Source organism: Protomyctophum bolini (genome assembly GCF_963924005.1).
Source record: "Protomyctophum bolini genome assembly, chromosome: 22".
In the NCBI taxonomy this organism is placed as follows: domain Eukaryota; kingdom Metazoa; phylum Chordata; class Actinopteri; order Myctophiformes; family Myctophidae; genus Protomyctophum; species Protomyctophum bolini.
The window spans coordinates 6,294,387-6,316,228 of NC_137883.1; the positions used below are offsets into that span (position 1 = coordinate 6,294,387).

The window sequence follows — 21,842 nt, forward strand, 5'->3', positions numbered from 1 at the left end:
GCTCCTCAAACACTAACCGCCTCAAACCCATTAAGACCAACGACGTGCGCACCATGGGTGACCGGGCCTTAATTCTGCTCGGTCGCCCCCGAACTGTGGAACACGGCGCCCTGCTCCCCGCCCACCTGCGAGCACCACAGTCTGTTTGTTGACTCATTTAACCCATTCTGACCTGAGATCAGATTCGCACGAGGTTTCCACTGCACACACATCGTTCTGATGAACCCATTCTGACCTGAGATCAGATTCTAAAAATGTCAGTCGCTCTTCGATCTTTCAAAAATAGCAGACCTACAAGCTCGTAGCGCGCCACTCGGTGGCGCGCTATGAGCTTGTAGATCTGCTATTTTTCAATAGCTAAAGCATAGCATCATAGCATCATAATGATGCTAACACCCAAAATGGGTTCCCGGTCAGAATGGGTTAAGAAGAGAGGAAGACTTTCCTTTCTTATGTTTTTGTCTTTCTCATTTGCTCACTGTAGCACTTTGAAATTCCAACGAATGTAAAGTGCGTTATGAATCAAATCTATTATTATTGTTATTGCTGTTATTACTGTATAGGCCAGTTGTTCTCAAGCTTTTCATGCCAAGGACCCCCAAATTGATATGAATTTGGTCTCGGACCCCTATTGAAAACATTTTGGTATTGTGCCAAGGTGAAAAAAAATCATTCCACATTTTTCAAAAAACAGATTCGAGACCATTTTGGCTAAATGGGAGGGTCAGCGGCCGCGCCCTTATTCTTGTCGGGGACCCTCTGAAACCCGCTCGGCGACCGTTGGGCGGTCCCCTGGCCCCACCTTGACAAGCACTGCTGTGGGGCTGGCTGGGGATCTGTAACGGTGGCTGGAGCACGCGGTGGCGGGCCAGTATGCTCTGCTCTGTGAAGCATGTTAAATCATTCTGGGCGGGAACCTCATTATGTTACACTTTAAGCTTCTGAAAAATCAGATCTGCTATTTTTGCTCCTGGGGTCTGAAACAACATATTTTCAGATGGGGGGGGGGTCGGCGGCCTTTTGCATATAATGTTTGGGGGTCCTTGACATGAAATATTGAGAACCGATCGGCACTGATAGAAACATACAGGTATTTCGGACAATTTGAACTGATATTTAAAAAAAAAATGTCAGGTCTAAATGGGTTAAATCATCCTCTTCAGCAGGATATTTGTTCCTCAGTTATGTCACCCTGCTACTCTGGCAGAGTGACAGCCTGCCATCAATGGGTTTTATTAGTGCAGTTATCTCCGCCTGGGAGCTGAATATTTCCCCCCTTTGTGTCTACAGTAGCAGTAGCTCAGCGATAAAGCTATCAGCAGAGCAGCACACTTCTTCTCCCCCCCCCTTCTCCATGCGGGCTGAGCATTTGCCACATGGTCATACATCATAAGGGTGAAGAACTGAAGATGTGCTTAAGAATGCGGCAATCTTTTTGACAACTTGTTTTTGATTATGACAGTGATGACACATACTGCAGGTTTACTTAAAGGGACACTTCACCCCTTTTTGCAAAAAAATATATGTTAATGACGTTTAGAAGCTTTAGATCACTTTCCTGGGGGTATTTGTGTGTGTAATATGTGGTTTTAGATGTTTTAGATTGTAGCAGTGGGCCTGTTGTCTCTGATGTCATGGACACTGGTCTCACTACCTTCCTGGACTACAATTCCCATAATTCTTTGGTGCACTGCTCATCCTTGTGGATAGGGGGGAGAGCTGTCTTACTGAGACAACATGTAGTCCAGGAAGGAAGTGAGCCCAGTGTCCATGACATCAGAGACAACAGGCTCACTGCTACAATCTAAAATATCTAAAACCACATATTACACACATAAATACCCCCAGGAAAGTGTTCTAAAGCTTCTAAATGTCATTAACATATATTTTTTTGCAAAAAGGGTGAAGTGTCCCTTTAAGGAAAAGAGCAATATGGGGCATGACTTGTTGACTGATAATTTCTTCCCGCAGTTGTTTTTGTCCTGTTGTCTCTCTTGTGACATTATTTAGTTGTTAGTTGGGACATTCTTTTCGTCAAATAAGATGTGCATTTCGGTCTTGCTCCGCGTACTGCATACATACTGCATTTACTAAGTGGCATTTAAAATGAGGCAAATTATAACCATTGAGTCGAGTAGCTAAATGTAATCAATGCACACAGAAATAGTTCAGTTTGCTTAATACTTTTTCCCAAGGGGAGTTGAATTTACAGAGTAATTAGTTGAGTAGAATATACCCCCCCCATTTACCCCCAAGCCTGTCTTGCTCTCATCTGCAAAGTTTACATTTGGTAATGAATTAAGAGCCTTGTGTTATTAATTTCTTTTTTCCCTTTTTTTTTTGTGCTGACATCTCTATAAGCTAAGGATAAGCTAGGCCTAAATCAGGAAAAATGCAGACAAAGCACATCGCAGTCCAAGGAAATCTTAGTGAGAAGAGCTTTCAGTGAAAGATAACGGCAGGTATATTTTTCTCCCTTTGTATGGTTCATAAAATGTCCTGGTTTTGTTGTAATTATGTAAAAATGCTTTTAGGGGAATCTTTATCACATACATTTCTTTAAAAAAACAAAAGTTTTGACATTCACATGTGTACTGTATAAAACAAAAAACAAGTTTATAATGTGCTAGAACTCCTTATAAAGCAGTAAAAACAAGAGCGCCATGGGTGCATTGTATGTTAACCATGACAATCGAGAGGACCATTATGGTATTACTTGGTTTGAATGTGCAGAATGATCCTGAAACATGAACTTGTTTGTGTTAACTTTGTACCGAGACCCCTATGAAGCTTCTTTAAACCTTGGTAGTCAGACCAGTGAAACATTATATACTGTTTTTACCGGTATACAAAAAAATGACCTTGGACTAAAGATTGTGCACAACATACTGAAACTCATTCAGGCTGTCTTTGTACTGGACAGTTCTATGACGTTTCAATAAAGTTGTACTGGATGGGCGGGCAAGTGGTAGTCTCGTGCAGCCAGACAACTATACGTACTACAGCTCCCGAAATCCGAGTAAGGAAGCTGCCATTTCTAGTGTTCACGGAAATATCTTTTAAAATATCTTTTAGAGCTCATTCAGTCCTTTTCTGCTAAGCAACAAGCTATATATGCTCAGATGATTTCTATTATGTTGGGATACATTTGCGCGACTGTAAAGACGAAACGGAAGTGGCGAGGAGTCTCCACTTCTGCTTTATATTTGACTCATGACGGCTCTTCCGTTTCTCCAGACTGTATGACGAAAGCATTTGGAAATTGCGTCTGGTAACGCGAGACTAGGCAAGCGGGGGTACAGACAGACAGACAGACAGACAGACAGACAGACAGACGGCAAAGTGTTCCACACTGTTCCCCACCGAAGTTCTGGAGCCTGGTGCTCTCAAATGAGCTTATAGCAGGGGTTAAGTATTCTACGGTAAAACACAAGGTAATAGGCTGAGGCTCATAGTGTTTCAGAAGACCTTCTGAGGGTGAGAATCTAACAAAGACTGCGAAGCTCACAAATGACTGCAGACGAATGCCTTACAGTATCTATCTACCAGATGCAGGTTCTCTTAACCCATTCTGACCTGAGATCAGATTCATACGAGGTTTCCACTAGGACACACACTGGTCTGATTAACCCATTCTGACCCGAGATCAGATTCTAAAAAATGTCAGTCGTTCTTCAATTTTTCAAAAAATAGCAGACCTACAAGCTCGTAGCGCGCCACTCGGTGGCGCGCTATGAGCTTGTAGATCTGCTATTTTTCAATAGCTAAAGCATAACATGATGCTAACACCAAAATGGGTTCCCTGTCAGAATGGGTTAAGCCTCACACCAGCATGCCATGAAAGGCACTGTGTGATCCCTAACGGATAGACGGCATCGGATGCTTGCGTCGAGAAATGCTCCCATTGCTTTTTTTTTAAACGGCTGCAATCAAATTGCAAGAGGTGTCAGTCAGGTGAGTGCGTCAAAACCTGTTGACACGTCTCTCAGAGCTCGGTTCTATTTCGAGCGTCAACGCGAGGCACAGAGCACGAAAACACCATCTGTGTGTATTGACTTTCGCTGCATTGGTGACTCTGTTCAGTCTCGTAGTTGCAGGGTGGTGTATAATATATGTTTTGCGTTTTAACCAGTGTTGTTCAAGTTTAGTTATAGTTACTAGTCTGAAAAAGTAAGTAATTACTTTACTAGTTACTAAATTATGAAAGTAACTAGTTAATATTGTTACTTTACTTTACTTTATAAAACAAATATAAGACTTTCCAATTCAGACATTGTTTTCAAGGAAAAAATATTCCCTAATGTCAATGGTCCAGTTGTGGTTTGTTTTAAGCTCTATATAACACTTATGCCAATAGTACAATATCCAAAATCACAGACAATATCCAGCTACGAGCTTGTAGGTCTGCTATTTTTTGAAAAATCTTAAAAATGTGGCGCAAATCTTTGAATATATATTCTTTCAAAGTGAATGTTTTTAACTCGGGTCTAAATGGGTTAAGGGGCAAAAAAGAGCGGATCAAGTACAGAGCCGACCCCGGTCAACTAAATATTTATATTAATTATTTTAAGCCTGGAACCAAGCCTCATGACAAAAATAATGGTATTATATACTGTAGTATATCATATCATTTAATATTCAAATATGTTTTGACACAGAATCAATTGTTTTATGGTCATGATTGAACACTCAGAGTTACAGACCTGTAATTGTGTTTTTTGTTGTTTTTAAATGTGTTACCACTTATGCTTAACCTCATGTAGGCTACATACTGTACTGCATCTACGTACTGATCATACTACAGTATGTAGATATCTTCATTTTTGTTCTTGATGTTCTCTTTGACATGCTGATTTAATGTTTTCCCCCTGCTCAGGCAGGAATACTTAGTTGGAAGGACTCAGATTTGTCATAAACGGTTGTCTCTTTCATGACGTGACATTATACTAGTAATATGCTCATTATTGTTGAAAGGTCTTTAAAACCTCACCTGCAATAAGCTGGGCTGATCCTATCTGCAACGTTGCACTGTGAAATGACAAACATAATACAATACATAATACTGGAAATGGTGTTGAAATGTATGGCAACCTAGCATGCAATAGCCTACTGCATGTTCCCGGGGGAAGTCGACACTCCAATAGATGAAATCACTAGACTATGTGGCTTATTATTCCCCCACAGTCAGTGCCAGTGTTCATTGTTGTACACTGTTTTTTGTGTTGGAACATACATATACTTTAGGGCAGTGGTTCACAAACCTTTTCATGTCGAGGACCCCCACATTGACACCAATGAGCCCGCAGACCCCCATTTGAAAAGATATGCCAGGGGACCCCCATAAGAGAACATATTTTTACGGATCTAGCCGTGATTCTCAACCATTTTCATTTCAACCCCACTTTGACCTGAATTATAGGCTACGGACCCTCATTTAATGGCATTTATTTATTTATTTATTTTATTTTAAGACAAACAGACATTATACAACAAATTTAATGGCATTTCTATCTCTGGGACTGACGAATGTCTGACGAAGCACTGACGAAGGTCCTGGGACCGAGACGTTTGCTTTTTAATTGCACTCTTTGAGCACAGAGCACTTTAAGAGCATGATAAAATAAAGTCTCAGTCTAAGGAGTTTTTACTTCCATTTTCTATACGGTGAGCGACTCTTTTCCTGTCAAAGTATCTCTGGGACCCCAATTTATATTGTAAAATCAAAGTAAATGTAACTCAGTGTACAACGGGTCCATTTGGAAATACTCAAGTAAAGTAAAAGTACAAATACCTCAAAATGGTAACTTGCATGGTGATCACAGATGAGCTATAGGTACATTTTATACTAATTCAAATAATTATAATTAAATATTTCTCAAAATAAATAATGCAACCGGCTTATTGGTATCACAATAGATTCTTACACCGCCAGAACACGTGAGGGGGAAATCGGGGGAACATTTTTAAAACCCACCACGTCCGCCAGCCTCGGGTGGTAAATAAGGGAACAGAGATTGTTGCGATGTGGTCATAATTATTATCATAATGCAGTGGCTAATTAAAGGAAAGAGTGACTCGTATGTGCTTTAACCCCCCTGAACCATTAAGTGACCTGAAGCACTATCGTTTACTGTTGTATATAGACCGTTCATTTATTTATATGTAGCATGGTGTACGATTTCATGCAATGCTGTACATTCCTCCCATTTGTTGGCAACTGTGTAATGTACAAGGCTCCCACGAGGCCACGCTTCCAGCATGGCATACTCTGTATGGCCCTCAGTTCTGCGACAATAGTGGGCTCATCTGTGTGCTTATGTAACACCGATAAGCATACGTTCTTCCCGGCTGCTACTACATTCTCTCGCTTGTGCAACGGCACATATATATATATATATATATATATATATATATATTATATACATCACCCTGGGGCTGAAAGAGAGTAAATTACATTTGTTCCACTGTTGTGGCAGATCTACAGTTCTCTGGTCTGGTCTCGCTGGTGTTGTCCTGCCACAAGAGCACATGTATTATGTGCTGGATCTTTGTACCGATCCCGAGTGCTCTGAGAAAGGGGGAAGCGCTTCGAGGTAATTCAGTTGGCATTCAACCGAGTCTTTCCAACAAATACAGATCTTGATCTGACTTCCGTTTCACACATTATAGCTGAGGTTGAGTTCGCCTGCCGGTGCATGGAGATGCTACCGGAAATAATAAGAGCAAAATGACTCCAGCCGTAGCTGTAGAGAATCAACAAGGCTTGATTTATTCCTCATAACGGATACAAGCAACAAAAGGTTGGTGGGACATGCCGGATGCACCACGATGGATCTGAACCGACAACCTCCGCGGGCAGACACTTTACCACTGCGCCACCCAATCCTGTCAAAAAATGTCTGCATGGAAGATCATTGAACAAGCAAATATAAAGCGGACTAGCACGCTGAAAATAACCCTGTTATAACTGTTATAATGACAGTATAAATTAAGCATAAGAAAGTCTTTGATTTTAAAATCTGCAGTCATACCTCTCTTTTTTTCCAATTGTATTATTTCCAACTCTAAAGTGCCATTCACACTGAGCACTATAGTATAACTATAAAGATGATTTAAGCATTATGTTATTCTTTAGCTATTTTTGGAAAAATCGTGAAAATGTGCCACAAATATTGAGTCACAGTGAATATTTTTAACTCAAATCTTCAGATGGGCAACATATTTCAAATGGGCATCTGCGGCCAAATACATATAATTCTGGGAGTCCTTGACATGAAAATGTTTGAGAACGAGTGACATGGAAACATTTTAGAAGGCATTTGTAGAATCGACCTCCGGTCTAAATGGATTAAGAGACAATTGACTAAACTATTCAGGAAGATTTATTTTCAAGGTTTCCATCAGACACATCTATATTCCCCATGGGCTACCTGTTTGTATTTGATAGGCACTATCGTTGGAAACCTTCTCTGCATTATTGAGTAATGTCCTTAACAAAATGTCTGCTATACTTTTTGTAGCCTGGACAAAGTACTCTCAGCCCCAGCAAAGTATAGATACTTCTCTATTAAACTTCTGGTCAATTCAAGTGAAAGTTTCTCCGTCAAATTTTACTTGAGTTGGAGTACTTTCTTTTAAATATGCTTGAGTATTCAAAGTACTCAAAAGTACATATTTTTATATACAGTAAATAAATTGAAAGTTAGGGGAAAAAAATATAAAATATATAGTGAAATATAGCAGATACTTGTATCTGTATCTATACTTGTACTGTATATCAGCATTCAGTTAATTCATAACTTATTCATGTACATTTTGGTCTTGTCCTAAATTGGGAGAAAAAAGGGGTCACTCCTAATAAAAAAGGACTTTCAGAAAGATGGGAAGAAAGAGCCTGAGTTTTACAAAGTGAAACATCACATCATAGATCAACATCTAACTGATATAATCCATTCTCATATACAGTATGGTAATGATGCAGCAGCATTCCGTTTGTATTTTATTCCAAAGTATTAAGCTTCTTTTTTTCTTTTTTTTTTTCAGATACTGAAATACTGTTGAGCTCACTTATTATGAGAATGATAACATCAATTCAGGCATTTAGCAGACACTTTCATCCGAAGCTTGCAAAATGCAAGAATAAAAAGTGCATGGACCCACAAAATTGACAGGGTAAATGGCAAGTAAATAGAGTGGGAAGAAATTAATTGCCCGTTACCTTCCACACTTCTTTTTTTTTTTAATGGAAAATAACTGGTGATTTATATCAGTCACTATACTTTTTTACTTTGACATTTTTAAACGCAATTTTTTTTTTGTGGGCTAAAATTGAGTTTCAACTAACGGCTCTCATCAAACAGACTTGGGGAATAAAAATACTTTTTCTTCCTCTCTGTACACGAACTACTGACAAAAATACTCTTCTACATGCCACAAGAAACAATGCCACGGAACATGGGTCTCTGCCAGGTCAGCTAGGTTATTGTAGGCCAGCAATATTGATTTGTATTATGGACTATTGGTTGTCGGACTATTGGAATAGTGGCACTGTTGGAATAGTGGGACTGTTGGTTCTCTATTGGCTGTCTGACTATTGGCTGTCTGACTATTGGCTGTCTGACTATTGGCTGTCTGAGTATTGGTTGTCGGACTATTGGTTGTCGGACTATGTAGTCTGTACTGTACTGCATTTCGAGGGGGTGGGACTGCGACGCTCTATAGACATACTGTGTACTGATTTGCGTGATGTTTGGACAAAATCTGTAGGAGTATAATAAGTAAGACGCCCTGAGGGCGAGAGGCGAGGTCGCGTGCACACATCCGCGTGGGTGACGGCAGACTGCTGGGCGAGCGCTGGCGCTTTGGCATGGGGGGGGGGGGTCAGATCAACATATGGAATGAATTCTGTACTGGCCATTATATGGAGTGTGTCTTGAGTGTACAGGGTTTGATGAGGTCAGATCAACATAATAGGAATGTCAGAACAGGTCAGCTCCATATATGGGGGTCTAAGTGGAGGTCATATAATGGAGGTCTAGAGTGTCTTGCGTGTGTGTGTGCATGCACGCACGCACGTACGCAGCTTATGCAGTATACTGTATACAAGTAGTATACGTCCAGTATGTAGGCCTGGCCTGTATATTAATACCATTTTTGGCAAAATGCCCAAAATAGGGATGCCAGATTGAAAGTGGTAAAAATCACAAACAAAACCATCGGGACAGCAGTATGAAAACATGGGCATTTGCTTCCGACTGACAGCAGCTCTCTCCTAAAAGAAGACATTCAACGGTTGGGAAAAGTCATTTCAGAGAGGTTGAGCAGCTGACCTGAAAATAAGAAGCTAGCTCGGCCTCTTCTTCCTCTGTTGTAGAACCCTCTGTGACTTGTCATGGCCTGGAAAACAGATCCTGACCACACTGTCTCCAGCTGCATACCACAATAGTCTAAATAATGTATTGATTTATAGATCATTTATTTATTATTATTTTTTACTCACTGTTTGAGAGTGGCTGAAGGGCAATAGCAGGAGGCCAAGCTGGTTGTTGAGACTTTGACTTTCTCTGTCTGTTAGTGTTTGCAGACTTTGGGAAGGGAAGATGTAAACTGTCTGTTCACCCAATGTTCCATTTAGACCTGAGCTCGATTCTACAAAATGTCTTCTAAATCCTGACAGTTTTCGGAAAAACCCATGATTCTATGTCGGTCATTCTTAAACATTTTCATGTCAAGGACCCCCAAAAATATATGTAATTGGCCGTCGATCCCCCCCCCCCCCCCCCCCCAACTGAAAATATGTCATTCCAGGGACCTCACCAGATTTTTCAAAAATAGCAGATCTACAGGCTCATAGCACTTGGCGTTCCCGTCCAGAATGGGTTAACTGATCGGACTGATTTGATTGTATTCACCTTGACATGTCTTTTACAGTCTATTGTTTTTAACTGGTATGGGGTACACTGTCAGCAGGGGTCGGCAAAAGGCGGCCCGTGGGCCAAAACCGGCCCCTCAGAAATTATTTCTGGCCCGCGAAATTATTTTGAGAATTATGACAGTCCGACATATACGCTATTATGGCTATAATGTCCAAATAGATAATATTATTATAATAATATAATATTATTAAACTTTGAGGCGCGCAGAGCGAACAATGGCCTGCAGTGCACAGCTCACATGGACCTCGTCAAAGTGCTTCGTCTTTTGGGTGGAAATGTAACATTCTGAAGGTGATATGACTGCTATCCATGCTGCCTTCAACTTGTTCTCTAAATTATATTCTTTGCAAGCAAGCAGCCAAAATGTCACGGGCACGGCAAAGCCTTTGTGTAACTTCAAAGCGGCTTGGCATTAATATAAGAGACCCCAGGTAGGATAAACACATCGTTTACTGTCCACATTCCACTATAAACGGCCTGTTTTCAGTGTTTCAAAATGTGTGGCACTGTGGCAAAATGTTTAGCGCAGTCTTTTCATGCACAAGGCAGCAGTGCAATCATTCTATTAACGAGCAATTCTCTGCCATTCAGCGGTGTTGCACACTGAATGTCTGAATGTCTGTTTCGGCGCTGTAGTGCCGAAATGATTTCGGCTCGTCAGAAAATTTCAGTAGCACCGAAGAGCCGAGTTTAGGACGATACGCGCCCCCCCGAAACTCAAATGACGTCAAATTGTAGGCTCTACAGCGCTCTAAAATAGGAGTATGAATCGGCCCTAACTCATGCCGCCCGTCTTTGTGAGCTTTTAGATCTGCAAACTATATGAATCTCATGCTTTATGTATAATTTGTAGCCTACTTCAGGCAGAAGAGGTAGTTATATTTAAAATTCTAATGATTTGTAATGAAAAAGAAACAAATCAGCTACAGTTGATTATGCCACAATGCCACATGCATTTTATTTTGATCCATCTCTGCCTCTCCGGGTGTGTGGTGGTGGTGACCCAACTGTGCCACAGTGCCAACCCCCCCACCCCAATGCCGATCACTATTCAAAGTAGGCCTAATGCAGAGAGAGAGAGAGAGAGAGCATGAGGAGGCCGACAGTGCAGGGAGAGCATGGCATCGGTGTAAAGCTTGTCTTTAATGTTTAGTCTTTTAATGTTGAGATATTATATAAGTTGACGTTTTGTGACCGGGCCCCACAAAAATGGTCCTGGACAGAACTTGGCCCCAGGCAAAACCTAATTGCCTATAGTACAGTGTGGAGTACTCTGCTTTAAGTGAGTTTTATATATGTTATTCTTCTAACTTGACGCAACTCGAGTGCACTGAATGTTTGACTGTCAATAAGAATCCATAGCCAGACCTTCATCCGGTCAAATGGATGTCAATCTGTGAAAAGCTGCCTCCCAAGTTCTCACTCAGTGAGTGGCATACTGTATCGGTCCATATCTTTCCAGACTGACAGTTCCGTAACGAATGAGGAGGACCAAACAAGAGGGGTTACAAAATGGAATTGCTTCCTTGGTTCAGTAGACTGGGATCAATTTGTTGCAGGTCTAGCGAACACAGACATGCAGGTCTGTGTTAATGTGTGCAAATTACCGGCGGATACAGTAGGCAGGCTCTGGATTCAAGCTCTGAGCAATAAATGGAGACCAGGCTGGTGACGTGAGGTTATGGAGGAGATTTGCGGGGAATGTACAGTACTGTATGAACGCTTGTGGGTGTCAGGGAGCTGGCCACAAATTCAAAGACCCACTGGTGACCCACAATGGTCACCTTTAAAGCTGCTATAAGCAATAATATGTCAACATTTTAATGACTTTGTTTTTTATTTATTTATTGGTATAGGTATTCAGACAGCCAGCAATGAGTAAAACACTCCCAGAAAAATGTTAGGAAGGGACTGGTAGACAAGTAAGACGTGTGAACGCAGGAAGCGAACGAAGTGTTGTGGCAGTCTGACGCGCAGTCTGAGAAGGAGGCAAGCTGAGGTGGTCGGAATAGCTCATCACTTGTTCCCAAATTGCACACGCTAGTGGGCTACCTAGATACATACATGTTACATAATGTAAACAGACTGGCACAAGCATGCACACATTCACTTCCACGCAGCAAAAGACTACAGAGAGAGAGAGAGAGGACAGTGTATCCAATGAAAATGACTGGCCGTTTTCGAAATGTGCAATTGTGCAAAAGGCATACATACATGCCTTTGTTTTATTTGATTTCGTAATGGATGTTCACAAACACCTGTTATTACCTACAGTATGTGTACTGTCTTTTATCCCCGATGACAGCTACATGCCAAAACATTTTGGTTATACTATTTTGTAAAAGATCAAGTTATATCCCAGTATACTACGAGTGTGGATGAAATTCTGTCACGGCACGTGAAAAAGTATGGGAAACAAAGTCACCTGTGGAAAAGTATGAACGCTAAATTCTAGTTGGTAAGAATGCTGAATTACCTGTCCTGCAATTTAAAAAAAAGCACCTAATCTTGTTGTACCTTGGAGCCAGGGAGCACTGCTCATTGGAGAGGCTGCGCCTACAAGTTTTGACTGCTAATCTAATTCAGATTTTAATTAACACTCAGGATATTACAACTAAATGTTTAATACTTTCACATCTCATGAGTTTAACATGTCTCAGAGGAGTCTGTGAGGAGATGTGCCTCATCTGTATCTTTGCCGTTTTTCTTTGTTCAGTATTGAGATTCCGGTGTGTGAGGATTTATTTGTTATTAATCCCATTCATGGAATGATGCACCCATTTTGTACTGGCGTGTATATAATGATGATAATGATGATGATGATGATGGTTTTAAATAATGAGACCATGTAAAATTCAGTGAAAAACTAGATTAATGTTCTTCATCCTTCCCAAGATTCTTCAACCTAATTATTTTATGTTCAACACAAAAAAGTACTAAAGGAAGCAGAAATCCAACGCAGAAATGGATCACCACGGTACCATGCAAAAAACAAGAATTGATTAAATCAATTAATTACCTGCTGATTGTTATTATCTGCGGGGGTCCGCTATAACTGCCTCTGTGTCAGTTTCAGCGCAGTAGTTTAAGGTTAAGGTTAATCTTTATTTGTCTCCCTTGGGAGAAATTTGTCTTGGAGACAGAGTCACAGCTGCATACAAATAACAGACATGTTCACATACGAAAAGAAAAAACACCATGAAACACCCACATACACAAAAAAGAGATATTGCACACATTCCCTTGATAAAGTGCAACTATAGTCATTAAAGTGCATTCGTCAATCCCTGATTGAGCATTTTAGTTGACAGGGGAACAAAAGAGTGTTTGAATCTATTATATACACATCGTGGAGTTCTATACCTCCTACCTGATGGCATTAGCTCGTACTCTCGGTGCAGTACATGCAAGGGGTCAGATACAATATTCCGAGCCTGTCTCACCACTGCTTGTTCAAAGATGGTCTGGGGAGTGATGGGTGGGGTGGACATGCCCATGATCTTCCCAGCCATGTTTGCTAGCCTATTTACTTGAGACTTGTATTTCACAGTTAGATTGCCAAACCAGCTGGATATATCTTAGGATTGACTCTATACTAGCTCTGTAAAAGGTCAACATGATATTTCTACTGACTCCAAAAAGTCTAAGTCTTCTGAGAAAGTGTAGACGTTGGTGTATCTTAGAACACAGTGTTGTAACATGCGTGTGCCAGCTCAGGTCCTCATCGATCTGTACTCCCAGATATTTATATGAGGGGACCTGTTTGATGTTATGGTCATGGACACTAATTATACTGTGGTCTCCTATGGACCTGGGGTCTACTATGACCTCCTCTGTTTTGTTTACATTTATTTTCAGATGGTGTAGATCACACCACTCTATAAACTTGTCTACTCCCTCTGTATGGCTGAGGATGTTATTATCACTCTTGAGCAGACTAAGTATCACAGTGTCATCGGAGAACTTGATAATAAATTGATTTGGATGTGAGCTAAAACAGTCGTCCGTATACAAGGTAAACAGAAAAGAGGAACTGACTGTTCCTTGAGGCACCCCTGTACTACTCAGTGTCTCCTCTGAGAGCACCGAGTTAAATCTCATCCTCTGTGGTCTATTAGAGAGAAAAGAAAAATACCATTTAATTATAAAGGGGTTCACATTTAACTGAGCTAATTTACGCAACAGAATATCTGGATGTATGGTGTTAAAAGCCGAGCTGAAGTCGATAAAAAGTAATCTGGCGTATGCCACCTTACTTTCCAGGTGTTTCAAAGTGAGATGAGCTACTGTAGATATTGCATTGCATATTGCAGTTTAGGTAGGATCCAAAGTTCTCTAAGGTGGAACTATTGTGTTCTGGGTGAAAACTAGACTTATATTAAATTGTTAATAGGATCAATACAAGTACATTAGTAATGGTAACCCTTCCACAGTAGTAGCCTTTTCATATCTGTGATTGTTTTGCATATTATGTTCCTACATACTGTAATGCTTCATTTGCATATTGAAAAAAGTGAAATTTGTAATCTAATAAATCATTGTCTTCGTGTAAGTACTGAATTGGGGAAGTGTCATGGTGTTGGCAATCTAATATAGATATGGTTTTGCCATTTCCTAATTAACGTTCCAACTTTGGAGCTCTGGCTCATGGAGTAAGAACGGTAGAACCAAAAAGAACTGAACCGGTTGTTCCCATTGGGAATCAACTGGTGGGAAAGGGGCCGAGATGTCGAATGTGAATGGGGGTCTATGAGGTACTCTAAACATAGGGACATAGTTACGTTAGGACATAGGGACATTGCTGTTCCTTGGAGTGGTTGCACGACTCAAAAACAACAGTTTAACTTTTAATGCCTTCAAAATGTTCAAATACACTTTTGTTTTTTTTTACAAAACCCTTCCCCAGGCAGCAATCATTTATGCCTGAGTTTTGTACTCTAAATGCCCCGCTGAGTAGTCTGTAAGAGTTCTTGCCATTTGTTGTTGTCTGCCTACTAGACAAAATGTAAAAAATATGCTTATTTGAGGACATTACAGCTATCTTTTGCATGGCAAAGTGGTCTCGCTGCTTCTGTTTTTGCAATGTTTATAGTCCAAGCACTGCAGCACTTTGCATACTTATCTTACTTAACCACGGAATGGATCAAATGGAATACCAAATCAAGGATTCAGAAGATAACAATGTTTTTATTTATTTTTACTAAACATCTCCATATTTTGACATAAAGTACATTAATCCATTTTTTTTGTGTTGCACAAAAGATACAGATAAACATTTAAAAATAAACAATGATTCTTCACATCTACCGTAGCTCTTTGTCCGTTGGGTTGTTTTTCAATAAGAAGCATTAAAGATTAATTACCCTTTTCCCAGAATATGCATTGTGATCACTTAGTGTTCACAATGATCTGACACTAACAGGCATTGTGCTGTGCCACACTGCTATAAAATAGTTTTTCTAGGGGAAGTGTACTCACATTTAGAAACATTTATGTAACTCATTTGCATATAACTGGTGGGAGTGGGAGTGTGATCACTCCGGTAGATGATTGTGTTTCCACAACCCCTGGAGGTATTGAGAAACTTGACTCTAACCCTGCCTCATGCAGTCCCTCGACGGTGAAAATAGATCGATGTCTTTGGAATGCCCTCCAGAGTTCGGCACGGTGGCATGGTTAGCCTATAGTAGATGTGACACGAACCACAGGCTTTTACAAATGGTCAGAACACTTAGGTTGACACCAAACTATTCATTTGGGCAACCACGAGAGAGGTAATTTGATATTTCATACTTAGCGTGGTCTGGTAAAAGCAGTGCCAGAGATGGATCATGCGGCATATCATTAGTCTATGAATGAGTGTGCCTGTTTTGCTAATGACAGCGGAAGCAAGCCCAGGGCTTATCTTGCCATTTCCCACCTTGAGTTCTGCTGACTCCTGCTCTATACTGTTTGTCTTCAGGTAGACTGTATAGACTAAAGACCTCTGCTGTTCTTATTCATCCCGTTTGATCTTGGCATAATACAATTAACAGCCGATGGAGCGAATGGCGTTCAGCTCCGTTCATTCTCTCACTATTTTTGACGGCTCGGTTGTACAGTTACGTATAGCTATCAGTGAGCCTCCACCAATGTAATAATATAGTGATGTACAGCTGACTGGTAGAGGCATAATTTTCATTAACACTTTTTTTTTAAACTAATTTAATGAACACTTTATGTATGAAAGAAAAGCGTGAGCTCACTAATTTGCTTAACCTTTCAAGGAGTTTGGAACAATTAAGCCTTTCAAAAACATTGAAATCATGACATCAACTAGGGACTGATGACAATCTCACAACTTGTGTTGATAAGACACGAACGAACGAACGAACACACACACACACACACACACACACACACACACACACACACACACACACACACACACACACACACACACACACACACACACACTGTCTTGGGCAGCGGCAATGGACATGAACTCAGGCTTTAGTGTTTATGTCAGTCAATTAAAGATGAGGTGCCGTGATTTTCACTCTGAAACATGATCATCAGGTATTATTATATTCAAAACAATTGTACAGTATTCATTTTTGTTAAAATGTTTTTAAGAGGACACGCCCACAGGTTCATTAAGTGGGCCTGGTTTTCCTGATGGGTGGTGATCCACTTGAACTGAAGCCGCACCCACAGCTGTTGTATGATAAAGTGGGAGGGGTTAGGGGTGGGGATGATTATTGTAATGTCTAAACTATATCACTGTTTTTATCATTGACATGTTTGACTGTCAAGGTGTCGGCCTCCAGGAAAATTCCCTACAAAGGGAAGACATCATTGCACATAACAACCACACCAAGGGGTCTAACGAAGTACTGTCACCTCACAAACGCATGAAATCACGGCACTTCATCTTTTAAGATTTTAATCAACCAATCTGGCAGATTCTTATAATGTACAGTGAATACGTATATCACCTGACGGTTTGGAATTGATGAAAAACGTAATTCTCCCAAAATCAGCAGTCATGTACTGTAAAGTAGTCATATAGCTTACATAAGCTAGTCAAGGGGCTAAGCATGGGATATGGCTCTATGGCCCTTTGAAAGTGTTCATGCTTGTGTAGACAAACGTAAGCTGTACTAAAGTCAAATCTTCTTTTCAACAACGACAAAACAAAGGAAGTTTTGAACATTTTAAAACTGGTGAACGTAGCCCCCTGGAAATGCAGTACATGGGGATGGGGAGGGTAGCGAAGTTGGAAAGGAGTGAAAGAATGTCGGTTGTCTTTGGACTGAAACAGACGTACAAGAACAGCATACAGATCTTTCACTTCATGCTCAAGATAAGCCAATAACGCACTGAAAAGAGAAATGGTGCTTCTCTTCTATCACTCTTTTTTTTACTTTGTTTTATTGCTTGCCTGACGGTGAGCAATAAAAACTAGTTACATAGGATTGTCCTAGTAAGACTACCTAGTAAGACAGTGGGTATACAGCTTAGCTAGTGATGAAAGGACAGGCGCTTTTTTTTTTAGAGATGGGGCACACCAATGGTTAAGAACCCTTAGCGTCCCTATTCTGTGGCGAACATTCAGCAAAAAATGATCTAAAAGCTCTCTTAGGGCTAACTAAGTGAGAAAGAAGACCCTGGTCTTACTAAGGGGCCATAGTCGAATTAGTAGAGAGCTGGCCTGGGAATCAGAAGGTCCCAGGTGTGTGTTTGTCACCGCGCTCACTTGAGAAGCACTCAGCTGGAAATGTGAAATTCCCCCGTGGGATGACATGGGTTTAATTACCATTCATACAGGATTGAATTGGTTCATCTAGGGAGTTGTGTCTGCTGTTGTTTCAAATATATTGTCATTTATTTGTATTCTTGTATAATAAAAAATATTACATTATGAAAAATGGAGGCTATGAAGAATCAATCTAAAACGTTTAACCTTTTATTCATACAGGCGAGAGACGACATACAGATGTCACAGAGGAAGTCACAGAAAACGGAAGCAGATGGAAATGGATGATTTGCTGTGGCGACCCCGATGGGAATTTGCTGAAAGAAAAAGATGATGATACACACCACACAGGTAATTTCATTGGGACCTGAGGTCTCATTCTCAAGAGAGAACCTATTATATAGCATATTATTATATAGCATATATTTAAAATATTACAATGTACCAGTAAGACGCCCTGAGGCACGCATCCGCCTGGGTGGCGGCAGACTGCTGGGCGAGCGCTGGTGCTTGCCATGGAGGGTCAGATCAACATGTGGAATGAATTCTGTACTGGCAATCAGGAGCGTGTCTTGAGTAGAGATGGGTATCGTTAGGATTTTTATGAGTTATTAGTAGTTTATTGCTACACGGTTCCCTATTTCGGTTCCAAAATGTTATAAAATAACTTAAATTATGTTAAATGTTTAACAAAATACTATATATCTTACTGTAAACAACATCAAGGATAGGATAAAAAGGGAAGAAGATGAATAAATATATCTGTAGGAGCCGATAGGGAGAACCGTAATCATTTGAATGGGTACCCGGTATGCGGTTTGGTACCCGGAACCCAACCCGGTTTGAGGTTCTGGACCCACCCCTACTCTTGAGTGTACAGGGTTTGATGAGGTCAGATCAATATAATGGAATGTCAGGTCAGCTCCCTATATGGAGATCTAAGGGTGGCAGTGGGGGAAGTGTCTTGAGTGTACAGGGTTTGATGAGTTCTGGCCATATAGCGAGCGTGTCTTGAGTATACAGGGTTTGATGAGGGCCCAGGTAGGGCCGGTCCTTAATTTTTGGGCCTGTTGAAAACACTAGTTTTCGCCGGCTGCCGGGCGCGGCTGCACTAATAACTTTTTGGCAGGTCCGTCTAGAGTTTGAATGGACAGGTATCGGTCAAAAGGGAGACATCAAAGAGGAAGGACGGGTGGGGAGGGATCAACATATGGAATGTCAGAACAGGTCAGCTCCATATATGGAGATCTAAGGGTTTGAGGTCGGATTTAGAGTTGCTGGCCGGCTCCATACAGTATATGCAGATCTAGGTGATGATCCAGTCTTCTCCATGAATTGCTATCAAGGGTTTGATGAGGTCAGTGTCGTGATCTTCATATATGGAGACGGCCATATATGGAGCGTGTCACAAGGCGTGACGGACTGACGGACATATATGACGGTGTGACATGTCACGAGGCGTGAGGGTCTGACGGCCATATATGGTGGCGTGACGGATGGAACAACTGACGGGTTTAGCAGGTTTTCGTAGTAGGTCGCAACAATCGACTATTATGGAACTACAGCAAGACATGGATTAAAGGCAGTGCAGTACAGCAAATGCATATCTTAATATTGGGAAGTAGTTTACGTTTACATAATGTGTTATAATCCCTATAAAAGAAGCAACTTTAGTAGCACTGTCACATAATACATTGGGTCCAGAACTCCAGATATAATGATCAACACAAAGTTTGGATCTCTTTGGGAACCACTGGGAGTGGGAAGAAAAATGGTTTAAAATGCACACAAAAGATCAATATACAGTATAAAGAAATACAAACGCTGAATAAATAAGGAAATATACCTATACCTGGAGACTGATGCTATACTGCATGTTGTAGAAAGTGAACTCATAGGCTACTTTATGAAAGTTATTGCAGATTCTTGCAATAACAAAACCGACAGCTTAAAATAACATGCTGCATAGGTCCCGAAAACACGAAATACAGTTTCCAAAACATAGCCCTGCCATGGTGTCCATTAGCTGGAAATGTATTTCGGCAAGAGACGGTCTACTGTATCTCTTGCCAAGGAACTCATGCTAAGCTCTGCCCACCATATCTCCTCCAGGCTACAGGGAGTTCCTCCGTTTCTTTCGCTCCAAAAACAAAACAAGTGCAGAGCAAACTGCATGTGTCTGTGTGCGTGGGTGTGGGATTTGTAGGCCTGTACGTGTACATGCATGTTGTATGCACGTGTGTGTGTGTGTGTGTGTGTGTGTGTGTGTGTTTGCTCGCCCACGCATTTTGCATTTATAATGCATTTGTGTCTGTGTATACAAATTTGGGGGGTGGTGTGTCTGTCAATTGCCCTTATATCGTTGCTGTCACGCAGAAACCTTCAATCTACATATTGTTCAACTATTAATTTCCCTGTGAATAAATCCCCTTTCCACAAAAGGAGAAAGAATTGCCGGTTATATAAATATTGAGAAAATGGGAAGAATATTAACAAAGAGCTTCGGTGACGAGTAAAGAACAACATTGCATGCTTTGAAACAGATGTTCTCTTTTCCATATCCTGACAAGTAAACAGTCTGGGGTATACATTCAAACTGGGTGCGCATGCATTCTGCATGCCAAGGAGGCATTGTCTTTGTTTTATCACTAACCCATTTAGACCGGGAACGCATCTGTGTCACTTCATAGCGTTTAACCATACAGCACATTAGCCATTATTTTATACTTTAGCTGTTGAAAAATAGATCAGCTATTTTAGAAAAATCGTATGCAAATCTTTGAATATATATTCTTTCACAGTGAACGTTTCTAACTCCAATATTTGCTTCTGGCCGGTGGGTCCCGTAGTTAGTAGGAAGGAACAACATATTTTCAGATTGTGGTCTGCGGTCCAAATACAGATAATTCTGAGGGTCCTTGACATGCAAAGGTTTTGAGCACCACGGATAACGTTATTCAGAAAACTGTCAGGATTTATATAAGGCATTTAGTAGAATCTCGTCTTCTGCATGAGGTCTGAATGCGCTAAGAAGCTAGAGGCAACACAGGCAGTCTTGAAGTGCAGGTTACTAAGCCCAATGTACATACAGGATTAGCATCTAGTCCTGGGGGCTTATGCACTGTACGCTATACGTACGCCATGCTGTGATGTGAAACATCTACCTCTTAGCCAATCAAGTTCCAGCGTTCACCTGAGCCAGTTTCAATGTCACTCAATGGCAAAAAATAGCCTCTACAAGCTTGTGTGTGTGTGTGTGTGTGTGTGTGTGTGTGTGTGTGTGTGTGTGTGTGTGTGTGTGTGTGTGTGTGTGTGTGTGTGTGTGTGTGTGTGTGTGTGTGTGTGTGTGTGTGTGTGTGTGTGTGTGTGTGTGTGTGTGTGTGTGTGTGTGTGTGTGTGTGTGTGTGTGTGTGTGTGTGTTAAGAATTCAAAATATTATGTTCTGATGCCAAAAACAGTAGGTTGGCCTGTGACAAGCAACGTGATCATACCACACTGTCTTGAGTTTTTAATTGGTCATCATGGTAAATTAGCCTCAAGCCTGCGGGTATTCACATTTTCTAGTATTCTAATTCCACTTAATGGCTTATTTTTGTGATGCGCGCACAGAGCCCGGGTGCCAACCGAAATGCCTTCGTATTGAGAGCCACATTTTGAGAGAATGCGAGACTATGGAATTCTTTGGCAACTTGGTATATCTTGAGGCCACTGGGGAAAAGATTAAAGCTGACAACGATGTTGGGGGACAACATTGACCTTCAATAAATGCCCATGTAGGCAATTGATCTTGGAGCCAAAATGAGAGTGCACGTAAATTACACGCCCAGTAATAGAGTTTGAAGTTAGGTAATCCCATTCCGCCATCTGATTTAGGCCTCTGCAAAAAATCCTTCTTTGTTCGGGGGTGTTTAGTGGAAATTAATATCAATCTCAAGGCACACCTGGCTGGAGTTGTCACACCAGTGCCTTAATCCATTCTGACCGGGCACCCATTTTGGTGTTAGCATCATGTTATGCTTTACCTATTGAAAAATAGCAGATCTACAAGCTCATATCGCGCCACCGAGTGGCGCGATACGAGCTTGTAGGTCTGCTATTTTTGAAAAATTCGAAGAACGACTGACATTTTTAGAATCTGATCTCAGGTCAGAATGGGTTAATCAGACCAG

The 21,842-nt window shown here is 41.0% G+C and overlaps 1 protein-coding gene across 1 annotated transcript in view; it reads left to right on the forward strand.

The window, feature by feature from the left end:
- Positions 1-21,842, forward strand: part of LOC308310283 (leucine-rich repeat transmembrane neuronal protein 4-like) — a 178,629-nt gene that overhangs the window by 4,869 nt on the left and 151,918 nt on the right. Inside the window, exon 2 of the mRNA XM_080756558.1 lies at positions 17,896-18,024. Within this exon, the coding sequence (XP_080612684.1) occupies positions 17,958-18,024 (67 nt within the window). The 5' untranslated portion in view covers positions 17,896-17,957. The remainder of the gene's footprint in view (positions 1-17,895; positions 18,025-21,842) is intronic.